General features: G+C 41.1%; 1 protein-coding gene across 4 annotated transcripts in view; it reads right to left on the reverse strand.

Annotated features, from left to right (window-relative positions):
• Positions 1-15,507, reverse strand: part of CTNNB1 (catenin beta 1) — a 34,900-nt gene that overhangs the window by 6,690 nt on the left and 12,703 nt on the right. For all 4 annotated transcript variants that reach the window (XM_066244372.1, XM_066244371.1, XM_066244370.1 and 1 more), the window contains 7 exons: positions 6,593-6,653; positions 5,926-6,156; positions 5,469-5,722; positions 5,103-5,341; positions 4,811-5,012; positions 3,554-3,698; positions 57-160 (listed from right to left, as the gene is read on the reverse strand). In XM_066244372.1, the coding sequence (XP_066100469.1) occupies positions 57-160; positions 3,554-3,698; positions 4,811-5,012; positions 5,103-5,341; positions 5,469-5,722; positions 5,926-6,156; positions 6,593-6,605 (1,188 nt within the window). In that variant the 5' untranslated portion in view covers positions 6,606-6,653. The remainder of the gene's footprint in view (positions 1-56; positions 161-3,553; positions 3,699-4,810; positions 5,013-5,102; positions 5,342-5,468; positions 5,723-5,925; positions 6,157-6,592; positions 6,654-15,507) is intronic.

The raw sequence follows: 15,507 nt of genomic DNA on the forward strand, positions 1-15,507 counted from the left end.
TCAGTCCATGTTCATCTTGACTCTCTCACCAAGACTCTGGCTTACTCAGGATTTACCTGTTTAGTTGCAGCATCTGAAAGGTTCCTAAGGGTCCAAAGACAGTTCTGAACAAGACGTTGACTTGGATCTGTCAGGTGCAGTCCTAGAGCTTGCATTCCACCTAGAACAATAGAAAGGATCAAAGGCAGTGGCCAGGAGCTAACAGGGCTTATCAGCACTAAGTGCCTTCCCTCAGGAGCCTCTGTCTTTCCTGCCAGAGCTTATCCCTTCCCTCTTTTTTCTAGGGTACTGCTCAGTTTCCCTTTCTTTGCCAGTGCATCTCAACTTAGTCAAATATCTACTGTTCCTTTCCTCTGTGGAAAGCCATTATTTCCACTGTCCATGTAGGTAATGTTCCGTTACTTACTTCCTTTTACCTAGTCAATCAGTTCAAATATATATTATATATCCACCAGTTTTGAGTTGGAACTATCCCAGTGAGCTAAACAACCTAAAATCCCTACCCCGGTAGAGGTTCCGGTCTGGCTGGAGGCAAACAATAAACAAATATACCACCAATGAACTAAAACTATATAGCATGTCAGATGGTACTAAGTATTACCGAAAAAAAACAAAAAAAGACAAAGGAAGGGGCTACAGTTTAAAGTGGGGTAAATAGGTCACCTCAATGTGAAGGTGAGGTCTGAGCCAAGACCTGAAGGAGCCGTGTACACTCCTGGGCTAAGAACAATCCAAAAAGAATGCACTGGAATGCTTACTGCCAGGGACTGACTCCAACACGTGTGCTCGCATGGTTCACAGCCTCCCACACAGGACCCTAAGGGAGGACATGCACACTGGCCGGTGTCTAATGGACTCCGTGCCCACGTTAGCTTAGCTTCACCACCTCGCTCCTGCTGAAACCACTGACTACGGTGGGACTCTTCCCTCATCTCCTTGTTCATTTTGCAGGTGTGTTTTATTTCCTCCAATTAGGTTAGCTCTGCCTGCCATTAGCCTCATGGCACCCTGTACTTTTCTTGCACAGCAGTTATCACAACTATAATTAGGCTACCTACTCTACAAGACAAAGATCGTCCCTACCTGGTTCCTTTCTCAAGTACCCCAGCTACTAATTAGTGACCTACACAAGGCTGACTCAGTATTTATTAAGTGACTGGATTCTCTTCTACCTTCTCCCCCTCAGAGATATCATTCCCTCCTTCTACTATAACTACTGACTCTGAGAGTGGATCTTAACTCCGGGTGCCCATCAGAACAGCCTACCCTACAGAGACAAACACACACATTCTGATTCGGCAGGCCTAGGGTAAAGGCTGTGCAGATGACTAAGAGGCAGCTCCCACCTCACTGATGCCTTTACCCCCGTAACTAAGGAAACCTCCATCTTTAGCCCAGTCTTCCCTGTGTTCCAGGACTGTGCATTTCAGCTACCTACTGACCTTTTAGTCACTGAGTATGTCAGCTTCCTAACTGGTTTTGTTCCCAAAATGAACACACTCCATTCTGGTAGCTCCCTGTATCTGATGGTCCCCACGTTCTCCACACAGACCACTTCTGGTTGCACCTTTACCTCCTACATTGTCACATTCTACAGATTCTTTCAGAAGTCTCGAACACTCATTCTTACCATCTATTTTTAATACCAAGCTACTTTACTCCTAGAAGCCTGTAATACATCTCAGTGGTGCTATTTGCTTGCCTCGGTCAAACTGTCATGCAGCGTAGTATTAATATTCCAAACACCCCATCATGACGCTACGCCACTGCTCAACAACCATCAACAGCTCCTCGTTATCTCTAAGATAACGGCCAAATTCTTTAGCAGAACTTTAAGGAACCCTTTAGACCAGGCATCCCCAAACGGCCCGCGGGCCGCATGCAGCCCCCTAAAGCCATTTATCCGGCCCCCGCTGCATTTCCGGAAGGGGCACCTCTTTCATTGGTGGTCAGTGAGAGGAGCACTGTATGTGGCGGCCCTCCAGCGGTCTGAGGGACAGTGAACTGGCCCCCTGTGTAAAAAGTTTGGGGACCCCTGCTTTAGACTCTGAACCCCACCTAACATTCCAAACTGACCTAACACTCTACTCCTGTGCTTCCACAGAGTATTAGAGCATGAGGACACGCCTCCTGTGTGTGAAGGCCCTGTCTGGTCTGGCCCTGCCGAGCCCGTCAACCTCAGCCCGTTACCCCTAAGTTCTAGATACACAGACTCTGCAACACCTAGACCTCACCAACCTCTTTTCCCTCGGCCCCCACGTCTCATACTGGTAACAGGTGCCTTCTCACCCTGTAATCCCATTTAACACCCCCCTTTCAGGCAAGCCCCTTCTCTCCACCCCACCCAGTTCTGAACCCCTACCTGCTCTGTTGTAAAACCACCTATCTGTCTCCCTCACTACAATCAATACTGGGACATATATGTTTCGTTAACCAATGGAAACCACGTGTTTATTACAGTGCTTGGAACACCGGTACTCCATGTTTTCAGAATAAACTAAAACACCAGAAAAACTGGGGAACTTCTTAAAATGCAGATGCATAAGCCTCTAGGTCCAATCCATTTCCAGCTACTGACTGAGCTTATCTGTCATTCAACATTCCAGGAATTCTGATAAGTCTAAAACTCTGTTTTCCGCAAGCACTGCAGGTATTTCTGGAATAGCTGGCAGAACTTCCATCCTCTTGTTCCGTACACACCCGGCCACACTGTCTGCCCCGAGCCCACGGCCGCACTGCCAGCAGCTATCCTGAGCTTCCTAACACCTTTCTCTCCCAGATCCTCAGTGAGACGACTCTCAACAAGTGGGGAAGAGGCGCTGCCCCCCTGCCCCCTGCCCTTCCAGTAGTCTCTGCCACATGCCTCCCCAGCTTCTCTCTTCCAGCTCTAACCTGAGGCTTGGTCCGAGTGCAGGCAGATGCTGCTCAGGGGGTTAGAGAAAGGGAAAAGGACGCGGGATAGCTGAAGAGGAACTGCATCTTCATGAAGAAAAGCAAGAGGCCCTGGTGTGGACCACCCACTCCTTCCCTCTGCACTAACAGGCACGCAATACAAGTTGTTTCATTAAAAATATTTAAAGGGAACAGAAACAACTGTTTTTCCTATTAGACCATTTGTTCACTAAGAACACAGAGTATGAACACAAAACATTGCTCATCAGCACCCACTACCAAACCAAGAAAACCACTCGGTAACATCCAACTACACTGTCTTATAATACGTTATCAACATAGCTTCTACATATTCAGAGGTCTATTAGCAAAACAAATTGGGTTTACCCAAAACCAAAATTAAAAACAAATTTTACCGAGCCAAGTACTGTCATTTTCGATGGTTAATAAGAACTCTGCCTAAACTAAGCTTAAAGAGCACCAATGCAGGTGTGAAGCAGAACATATATTTTGAATGTGACCCTGGCTACAAACTGATGAACATCATCTACTTTCAGCCCGTTGAGGTCAAGTTCTGTTATCCTTTTCCTAAAGACAGGTAATCCAATTAGAACTGCAGATGCTGTACACACGAGAGCTCAGAACAGACATGTATACTTACCAGCTTCCACAATAGCTGGTTTATTACTAGAGCAGACAGACAGCACCTTCAGTACTCTGCTTGTGGTCCACAGGAGTTTCTCGTAAGTGTAGGTCCTCATTATATTTACTAAAGCTTGAGGTCCACCACTAGCCAGAATGATCAGCTAGAAAGACATGTATATATCATCAGTTATAGAATCTGGATCAAATGCCTGAGAAAAGCCATCTGAATACCAACCTATTTTGTTACACAAGAATTTCAGCCACCCTGCCTTTGACTTAGTGTATTTCTGGACCACATTATCTAGACTCTCATATTGGGGCCCTATTTAACTCTTCCTTCTATAGCGTTCCACTCAAATTCAGGCATCCCCACCCCCCAAAAAATATAGCAACTCTGACCCAATTTTCTTTTTCCCAGAAATCATACCAAAGTGGGGGTGGGGAGGTAGAACCATGTTGGTATGTAACAGTAATGCCCAGATAAGGAAAGTTATATCAAAGCTAATTTGTTAAAAATTTACACCAGAATGGGCACTTAAAACTCCTTATGATTTGGCACTTTGCGTTTCCTACTTGCGTCTACCTTAAAGAGAGATATCATAGCATAGTCATCCATTCTTGCCCTCTACTCCCTTGCATACTCCCACCTCCCAACTCGACTCCAGTTTTCTAAAGACAGATTTTAACCCTACATCTTCTGCCGAACACCACTTGACTGCTTCACAGTGCTCTCTAACGTGGTCTACAAAGCCCTGTGGGGTCTGCTGGGAACTCGGAAGTCTCGCTTCAAACCTTCTTCCTTCCTCTCTGTATTTCTTGAATATCCAAAACTTGCCATGTTTCTCCCTCAGAAGGCCTTGCAAGGATGCCATTTCCTCTCCATAACCTTCACCTAGTCAACCTCTCTCACCTTTGAGAGCCGAACTCCAAGAGGTCTGTCTCCCTGCACCCTCAGAACAGTGAGGTTCCCCATGTGTTCTCATACCCCCCTACTTCCTCCTCACTTACGGATTAAGTAGGATGAGGGCTATTATTTCCGTGTCTAGCTCCTGCCCCAGAATGAAAGCTCTAGGGGAAGCTTGCCTGCTATCACTGCCACTGCCTTGCTCAGTGCTTTACACAGACACTCAAATATATAAAGAAAGAGATGTTGTAACTTTTCAAGGATATATTCTAAGATGAGGCATACGATGAATTTGCAAGAGGCCACAGAAGGACATGACACTGGGGGCCTCCAATGTCATGACAACCACATTCAGAATAATTCTTTTACCTTGCTCTCCTGATTGCCATAAGCTAAAATCTGAAGGCAGTCTGTCGTAATAGCCAAGAATTTAACATTTGTTTTGTTGAGCAAGGCAACCATCTTCTGCAGCCCGCCAGCTAAACGCACTGCCATCTTAGCGCCTTCTTGATGCAATAAAAGGTTGTGGAGAGTTGTGATGGCATAAAACAATACAGAATCCACTGGTGAACTGGGGAGAAGAAAAAAGCCTCATCAGAAATGGTGTGATTGCGCTCTTCTTGTTAGCTCCGAGCATTCAATTCAGACCAGGTTTTCTTACCCAAGCATCTTCACCAGGGCAGGAATGCCCCCAGACTTAAAGATGGCCAGCAAGCCCTCACGATGATGAGAAAGATTATGCAAAGTCCCAGCAGTACAGCGAGCTGTTTCCACATCATTTGTATTCTGCATGGTGCGTACAATAGCAGACACCATCTGAGGGGAACGCATGATGGCGTGTCTGGAAGCTTCCTTTTTAGAAAGCTGATGGACCATAACTGCAGCCTTATTAACCACCACCTATAATGTGCAGGAATTAAGAGACATCATTAGTTTTCAAGTACTAATATTAGGTGGACATTCTGAGACTACTTCCTTGAGCAGTTCCTTCAAACCAGATGAGGAAACTAGCCATGCCACCACTAACCTGGTCCTCATCATTTAGCAGTTTTGTCAGTTCTGGGATTGCACGTGTGGCGAGTTCTGCATCATCTTGATAGTTAATCAAATTTACAACTGCATGTTTCAGCATCTGTGATGGTTCAGCCAAACGCTGGACATTGGTAGGATGAGCGGCATCGAACTGTGTCGATGGGATCTGCATGCCCTCATCTAATGTCTCAGGGAACATGGCAGCTCGCACCCTCTGAGCTCGGGTCATCGCATACTGTCCATCAATATCTGGAAGAGGGAAGTTCAATACTCACTACCAGTGGGTAAGCATCACCCGAATATCTACTTTCCTAAACAGTGAATGTAACACTGCAATCACTGCCTTTTCTTTATACCATTTTATTTAAGTTATTATCACACAATAGTTTTTGTAAGAAGAATGAATTCTCAAAGTTGCACTCTGACTTTCAGGAAGGCAGTGATCCTCTTACCAGCCACTTGCTCTTGAGTGAAGGACTGAGAGAATCCCTGTTCCCACTCGTACAGGACTTGCTGGGTGGTGTCCACATCCTCCTCCTCAGGGTTGCCTTTGCCACTCAGAGAGGGAGCGGTGGTGGTGGCACCAGAGTGGATCCCAGAGTCCAGGTAGGACTGCTGCTGCCAGTGGCTCACAGCGGCTTTTCTGTCTGGCTCCATGGCCATGTCCAGCTCCATCAAATCAGCTACAAAAATCAAATCGCATCAGCATTACTACCACAGAAATGTAATCTTAGTTAAAAAAAAAACACCTGTGATATGACCCACTGAAATATTTTTAGAAATAAAGTTAAACTGGAAAGATAGCCAAGAGTAACGGAAAGATAGCCAGGATTTGCTTGGTGACGAAATATCTACACTCTTAGGGGACCACCTAACAGTTACTCACTGAATCAGTGGCAGAATGGTACTGCATCCAGGCTCCAGAAGCAGTCATCCAGACTAGATTCCTGGTGGCTTGTTTGCTATTTCACCAAGCCATTAGGAGTGAGCAGAAAATGAAGCAAAAGGTAGCCTGATAAGTAAGCAGGGAGAGAGGAAAGCAAGGGGGATCTGAGCCAGACTGGGTTAATGGCACGCAGCAGAGCCCCAGTTCAGTAACTACAGACTTATGATACACACCTTGGGTAGCCATTGTCCACGCAGAATTTTCAAAACGACTGAATGACGTACTTCAGATATCCTAAAAAGAGTTAATCAAGTCATTAGAACTTAAAATTAACTTGATTTTAATACTCCTAAGTCACTAGAATTGCCTGTTAAACGTCATGGACAAGAACTGCCTGTTAGACGTCGTGGACAATATTCACAAAAAGCCCCAAATCTTCTTTTGCCACGTGGCACAGTGAAACACGAACCCGTGGTCTCCCCCAGACAGCTCAACCACAGCGCCATCATAGCTAAGCTTCTAAGTGAAAACTCCTCTTTAACCTGCACCTCTTTTTAAAAGAAGTATAAATTAGATATTCAGGATGTCAAAAGCATAATTACTGAAGATGACAAGGAAAGCATAAAAGCTCTAATAACGAAAGCCGGGGGGAAGGGAAAAGAAATCCTTGAGTTCCAAAAGGCTTCTCCCATTTTACATTCTCTCACTGAAACAATCATCGATCATCTTTGGACAGAAGTCCAATGGGATTTTTGAAAACACCAAACTTTCATTACCAGTCAGTGTGCAAGTGGCCTGTGCATTCAAGTCCGTGTTATTCTAGGCTTCACTGTAATGTACTCAGCAGGACCGTGTGTTTCATGGTTTGGTTCAATGGGGCTGCAGTGGGACATTAAAGCCAGCATTTTTAATGAACACTAGGAGGTTCGCTGTCCACTGATGCTGTTTTAGCTCATATCTTTGTGACCGGCTATTTAATCATCTTCCCAATTCTCTATACTGAGCTCCTCCTTTGGCCAGCACAGGGCTCAGAAACCCACTGGTCACATTTATAGGCTGTGCAGCTGTTTAAGAAGCCCATGGTTTATCAAACTTCAAGGGAAAAAAAATAAGTATCCATGTGTTTTCATGTTCCAAACTTACAATATCCATTTGTATATTAGGGACTTCTCAATACTATTATTTTTATAGCGCATGAACATTATTTTTGCTCTTCACTGTAACCCTATGTTGTGAGGGAGGCGAGTGTCCGTCAGTGTGGAAATGAAGCATTTTGGAAGCAACAGCATACACACCAACTCATCCCTACACTGCAGACAAGTTCACAATCAGCAAAAACCTGACAAGTATCCGCTAAGGAAATGGAATATACATACTGTCCCGAGAGAGCTCAGACAGAATCTTCTCCAAACAGAGAGCCAACTCATTCCTCCTCTTGACAGAGTTTTCGGCAAGCTCCACCACTGCGCCCGGCCGACCACTGAGGGCCCAGGGAGCTCCCCCTCCACCAAGGCTCACCAAACACTTCCGGGAAACGCTCAACCAACCAAGGAGAAAGTTCAAGAAACACCGACTCCTTTTTAAGACTGAGCTGAAAATAGGGGTCGGGGATAGGGATAAACAGAATGTTTCAATTTATTACTCTCATAAAGCTTGGAGAGAATAAATATTTAAAAAGTTAAATACATCACTGAAGCTGAGAAAAAACTCCTAGGAGAAAGATTCCAAATATGAAAAAGAAAGAGAACTGATCCACGGAATCAAAGTTCCACTAACAGGCATTCCAGAAAGAACGACAAGAAACAAGAATGGGAAAAGCCTACCAAGTACCAATAACGATGAAGGGGGGAAATGCTTAAAAATGATGCAGCAGTCAGTGTTCCCCAGATGTGAGTGATTCCACCACCACCTGGTGCTGACAGGGAACGGAGCTGGGGACAGCCAGCCCATCCAGTCTAATGGGGCAAGTTTAAACATACACTCTTTTCCATAATGTATTTGTAAAGGAAACGTCAAGATTCATCTTGCTATTTCTGATTTAAACTCTGTAAAAGTTTAAAAATATATATCCTTTATACATAATAATTTCTATCTAAGGAGTTCATCCTGAACCATACCTTAATTCAGGATATTACTATCAGTAATATTTCCTTTAGTTTTTCTAATAGGACTAATTAAGCAAGCTGTGTTTTTTTTGTTATTGTGAAATTTTTCAAATATGCAGAAAAAGATACAAGAACACCCACATCACCTAAGCTAAACTGTTAATATGCCGTATCTGTGCCTTTCTACAGAATGATTTTAAAGTAAATTACATACATTAGTACCTCATGCAGCTATAAAAATTAAGGCTATTTTCGTACCACATTCTCATAAAAGACGAGCATTATTAACTGATCAATTTCACGGTGCGTGTTAGAACTTCAACTTCACCTTCTGTACTTTTGGCTCTGTCAGAGTCTACGTGATAATTCCTGACACAATCTAGAGTCATACTAAAGTTACTTCTCCAGTTCTCATCAGGACAAAATTATCTTAATTACCTTAGATTTCAAAAGTATCCTTAACTGGGAGTAACCTCGCTATATAGAGATAAAGCAGCTCTATTATAAAACCAGTTCTCTACTGGCACTCCGTACTAACAATTCACTTTTCCAATAATCTGCACTGGAACTGAAGCCAACTATGTATTGTTTTAAAGACTATGCAACTCAATTTCAGGAGAATAATAAACTGTTGATATGTCCTCAGGGGTTAAAAATTTTTAGTAAAATTTATTTTGTAAACCAAAAAATACATATCCATTTTTATTAACTGCCACCACTAACACCTTGTCAATTAAAAAGGTTTATACAGTCTTCTCAGATCTTCCTGTTCCATGCTTTTTATTCAATACTAACTTTTAAGTCATAACTCACTCTAGTTTCCTTTCTGCTGTTAATCCTCAGCTGTGTGTGTGTTCTGAGGAGACTTCCTGACCTAGCCAATAGAAAGCACACATCTAATGATACTTTTGTTTCTCCGAAACATCTAACATCAATGCCTTTGACATTATCTTTTAATATGTGGCTGCAAAATGGCCATTAGAAATATGAACTGTCTGCAGCTAGGAAAAATTAAGACGTTCCCCAAATGATCTATTTATTCATTTTTTCCTCTCCTCTACCCTATCCATAAAGTGAAATATATATTTAGTATAAAATTTTTCTTTGTCATTACCATAACACAGTGGTTCTTAAACTTTTTGAAGTCGGAGCGCATTTACGATCCTACAAATAATTGTAGGCGCATAATATACAAATTTCTGAAAAATGTTATAATAAGTCAAATATTAAAAAAATATATAAAGTCCAAGCGTGCTTTTATGGTAATTAATTAAAAATAAATACTACAAAATTAAATTTATTCTGACACTAAAACATTTTTGTTACATTTTTTGTTATGCTTTTTAAATTTCATAAAAAAGAGGGGTTAAAAAATAAAAATACAACAAAAAAGCTATCTTTTTATATATATATAGAGAGAGTCATTCTAAGTTAGCTTTAGTAAATTTGGCAGGTCCTGGCATGAATGTGTTAAGTTTTTTCATTCTTGTTTATGAGAAACATGAGCCTGATGTGTCCTAGCGATTTTTTCAATGTTGGTACAAACAAGAGTAAATATACATCTTCTTAACTAAAAATTTTTTGTTCTATGTATAAAGCCTTCAATTTTCTTAGTTCATAAATTCAGTGTACTCCCAATAATATTCTCATTTAGATTTCTTTAGGAGAACAATGATTTTTAAGTACATTTGGATGGAATTATGAAGATAATAAAAAAAATGATTCTATCAGATACTAACACAATATATACAAATCAATAACAACAGTAATTTAAAATAGTATTATTGAAGTAGGAATGGATAAAAAACTATAGTAATCAGAAAACACCCAGAGATAATGTGGCAATTTAATAAATGTAGTATTTCAATTAGTGAGAGAAAGCTGGATTATTTGACTTAGTAGTATTATGAGAAAGGGGCTTGTCCTTCTAAAAATAATACTTTTTTCATCCTTACTTGACTATATTAAAATTAAACCTACATTTGTCAAATATTTACATGGGAAAAAAATAAAACGAGATAAAGTATGCTATAAACAAGCAGGGGGCATGCATATATATATATATTTATTATACTATATACATATACATAGTATAGTATAATGGTACCTTGAGATACGAATTTAATTCGTTCTGTAACCAATCTTGTAAGTCAGTCAACTTGTATATCAAACTGCCAATACTGGACCCGTGCAAGAACGCGCCAACTAGCGGCAGATTCCTGAATCACAAGTTGTATCTCGAACAAAAATACAGACCGAGTCGCAGCTCGTTATCTTAAAAAAAAAATTTGTATGTTGGTCTGTTCATATCTCAAGGTACCACTGTGTGTGTGTGTGTGAATAGTATTTATATAGTATATATGAAAATAAAATCATGGTAAGAAGTCCAATATAAGCATGACTTGAAACACTGAATAATGTGTGTGTATAAATTTTAAGTTATAGGAGAAAAAAATCACAAATCCAGTAAAATGTTTAAAAAGTGACCTATAAGGCTAATATCCATATACACACAAAGAGCTGAGGACAAATAGAAGGGAAAACAGCCAGGAAAGGCAGAAATCATCATTTCAAAGGAAAAGTAGAAAGCAGTAAATATACACAAAAGGGTTTAAACTCATTTAGTTTTTATTTATTAGACTGGTAAAGGGCAAAATGATTTATTCTGTACATGGCTGATGATGTTAAACTTGCAGAAACTTTTTGGAGGTCAAGTTAGCACTATACATAAAATGTAGGTGTAAATACCCTTTGGCTTCAAAAACATCCCCCCCCCCCAGGCTTATCCTTTTTTTTTTTTTTACAGGGACAGAGAGTGAGTCAGAGAGAGGGATAGATAGGGACAGACAGACAGGAATGGAGAGAGATGAGAAGCATCAATCATCCGTTTTTTGTTGGGACTCCTTAGTTGTTCATTGACTGCTTTCTCATATGTGCCTTGACCGCGGCCTTCAGCAGACCATGTAACCCCCTGCTTGAGCCAGTGACCTTGGGTCCAAGCTGGTGAGCTTTTTTTTTGCTCAAGCCAGATGAGCCCGCACTCAAGCTGGCAACCTCAGGGTCTCGAACCTGGGTCCTTCCGCATCCCAGTCTGATGCTCTATCCACTGCGCCACCGACTTGTCAGGCCCAAAACATCCATTTTTATAACAAATGCATTCTGTAGGAATATTTACAGAATCAAGTCAGGATGTTTGCACAGTAAAGCATTGATAGAGAAAAGGCTGGAAACTACTCAAATGCATATCAACAGGGAAGTGAATAAAAATAATTTATCCATTAAGTGGAATATATATTCATCCACTGAAAAAATACTTAAGCATCTTTTGTTTAAAGTGCAATACAGTAATAGTAAATAAGAGCAGAGAATCAAGGTCATGCATCTAGTAAAGCCTGTATCCTACTGTTGGGAGAGTCAGCAATACAAACAAGACAATCAAGAGTGAGAACTGCTACAAAGAAAATAGACAAGATGAGGACAGAGTGACTGACGGGCAAGAGGGCTCCTCTAGATGCGCAGGTGATGAGGGAGGGAGTGGCATGTAAGCAGAGGAGGGGGAACTAGCCAGGTAAAGACGGGGTGGAAACATTCCTCGCAGAGAACAAGTACAAAGGAAGAAATGAGCTGTTTGGTCAAGGTACTGAAAGGTGACCAGTGTAACTAGAAGTTAGGGAACCATGAAGAGAGGCGGGGAACCAGATCAATAAGGATGCAAAATAAAATCCAAAGTGCACTTGGAAGCCACTGGAGTAATATGACCTGTGATTTAGGCTTTTTAAAGTTCACTCTACCATCTGCATGGGGAAAAAAGGACTGAGGGGCAAAAGCAAAACAGGTAGACCAGTTAGAGGCTACGGTAAATCACCCAGTGAGCAGACACAATGGGTTACTATGTAGCCATCAAAAAGAATGAAAAAGGGCACACTGAATAAATGCTCAAAATACATTTAATATATTATACAAAGAATCTGCATACTTTAAAAGACTTTTTGCATATATTTGCAGAACCAAATGGATAGAAATAATGTACTAGAGATTAGAAATTCTTGTCTAAGGAAATACATCCTTTAGCCCAGTGGTCCCCAACCTTTTTTGGGCCACGGACCGGTTTAATGTCAGAAAATATTTTCACGGATAGGCCTTTAGAGTGGGACGGATAAATGCACAAAATAAAATTATGCGACCGGCGTAAAAACTGTGGTATTTTTAAATATAATTGTCAAACTTACGAGACAAGCATCAAGAGTGAGTCTTAGACGGATGTAACAGAGGGAATCTGGTCATTTTTTAAAAATAAAACATCGTTCAGACTTAAATATAAATAAAAGGAAACAATGTTATTTCTGTGGACCGGTACCAAATGGCCCATGGACTGGTACCGGTCCGCAGCCCGGGGGTTGGGGACCACTGCTTTAGCCCACTATATGTTAGCCAAACACCGATAAACAGCATTAAGGAAATGTTTCTAAGCATGGAAGCCAAGTGGCCTATAAAATGGACTTTCTGCAAAAGAAATGTAAAAACTACTACTCAGCTAAGGATTAGTATGTACCTCAAAGCAAAAACAAGTTGCTAAAAGAAAATGACAACTTGTAACCCTACTTTCCCTCTCCCCACAATACCTGGCACTCTTTCTTTTCAACTTCGGCCTGGCATAATGACTCTCGCAAAGGGTGGCAGAACAATAGCCATTCTGCCACCAACATTCACAAGTGCATCATGGAGTGGGTTTCAAGAAGTGTGCCCCTCAGGCACTCAAAGAGATCAGAAATTTCCCATGAAGAAGAGGGGACCGTCAGATGTGCCCACTGGCACCAGCCTCAACAAAGCTGTCTGGGCCAAACGAATGAGTAATGTCCCATATCATATCCAGGTACAGCTGTCCAGAAGACAAAAGGAGGATGATTCACCAAACAGGCTCTATACATGGGTCACCTACATACCTGTCACCATTTTCAAAAGTCTACAAACAGTTAAGTGGCTGAGAATTAACTGCTAATTGTCTAATGCGAAGTTATAAAACTGCCAAAAGGAAAAAAAACCTTTGGAAAAAAACAAACAAAAAAACCCCAATGTCATTGTATTCAATTATATTGACAAATTTCCTACTTTCTAGTTATTTCAAGATTTTCATTCAGTTCTTCTTATATTAAAGTGGCAATATTCTAAGAATCAGCTGCATTACAAAGTAATGCCAGACTTCTGATAGATTAAATCACTTACATTGTTTTAAATAGTATTTTTTACAGCATACGTTTAGAATGTTGCCTCATAGTATAGGTAAACATCTAACTTTTCCCTTAACATCTAGGACCAGAGGTCAGCAAACTTTCTGTAAAGAGCCACATAGTAAATACCTTAAGCTTTGTACACCATAAGCTCTGTCCTGACCACTCATCTCTGCTGTTAACAGTACAAAAGCAGCCACAGACAATAAATATGCACACCAATAAAATGTTATTCATGGAAATTACAAATTTAAATTTCATATAACTTCTTTTGTCATGAGATAGTATCCTTCCTCTGATATTTTATCAGACCTTAAAAAATGTAAAAACCCTTCTTAATTCTCAGGCCACACAAAAACAGGTAGCAAACAGTAGTTGGCCTACCCCTCATTTGTTTATTACATACTGTTAACTGAGAACAAATTAAAGGCAAGTTAATTTACATTTCAAATAAGTATATTAAACCTAAATGTGAAGACTGGTAACAGAAAGGGTTTGTAAGTGGGTTGATAGGTTACTAAGGTCAAGCATTTTCTTCTATAGTATCTTCAAAAACAGCTTTGTGGAAAAACAAAATGGAAACAAATGGCACATAAAAGCCACATCAGACTATGTGTTTGGGGGAAAAGGCCAGATCATTAAATCAGGACCATGCTAAACCAGAATCTGGCCTCAATACAGCAGTCCCTCTTGAACCACGAAGGTACGGTCCAAGACCCCCCAGCGAGTACCTGAAACCACGGGGAGTGTTGAGCCCTAACCCACTGCCTCAGCTCTGCGGGGAACATGGCGGGCCTCTCCAGGAATGTTTCTATTTCTCAGTCCAAACCCACTGGTGGCTTGTTGTCATTCATTTCAGGGGATCCCTTGCTGAGGTTTTCTTCATATAGGCTCAATGCTTTCTGGCCCAGTGAAGTGCCATCAATTGGAACATTTTCTGTTCATGTATTCCACCTGCAAATGTTAATTAGGCACTTATCACTCACTATGGCTCTAACTTTTGCAGTTTGAGATGCAGCAAGACCAACACAAAGTTCTTTTTCCTTCTTCACAATTTCATACATATAAGATCTGTTCCTACCATCAATCTTAGCAACCTCAGCATACAATTTTTTTTCTTATTACCATTCACGTTTTCACACTTAAAGGAAGCACTTTCTGGCTTCTCTCTGACATGTCCAAATCATATCACTACTCTTGCTCTTTGAGGCTATCATTAAGTAAGTTACCTGAGCACAAGGACTGCAATACTGTGACAGTCGATCTGATAATTAGGATGGCTACTAAGTTACTAAAAATCAGGTACAGTATACAGAGTGGACACACTGGGCAAAGGGATGGTTTTCCTGTCTCAGGCAGCACGGAACAGGACAATGCAAGATTATATCGCACTACTTCATAAGGGTGCATAATTTAAAACTTAATTAATTTCTTATTTCTGGAATTTACCATATCTCTGGACCACGGTTGACTGCAAGTAATAGACTGAAAAAAACAAAATTGCAGACAAGGGAGACTATATTACATGCCTTTGAAACTCTTTCCTTTCTGTAAAGATTTCCAAGCTTGCTTGAAGAACCCCTTAAACTGGCAACCAGATCCTTCCAATGTGTCTAACCTAAAACTTTAAAAAAATACATATGATTAGGCTCCATCCCCATGGTATTATATCAGTAGGGTGGGGGATAGGACCCTGGCATCATAGTTTTTTTTTAAAGTGTCATACGTGTTGCTGACACAGGTACCCCCAGCAAAGCTGTAGACAAACCATACGATCCACTCTATATACAACATTAGTCAGTAAGCTGAGTTAAA

The sequence above is a fragment of the Saccopteryx bilineata genome, chromosome 10 (assembly GCF_036850765.1).
Source record: "Saccopteryx bilineata isolate mSacBil1 chromosome 10, mSacBil1_pri_phased_curated, whole genome shotgun sequence".
NCBI lineage: Eukaryota > Metazoa > Chordata > Mammalia > Chiroptera > Emballonuridae > Saccopteryx > Saccopteryx bilineata.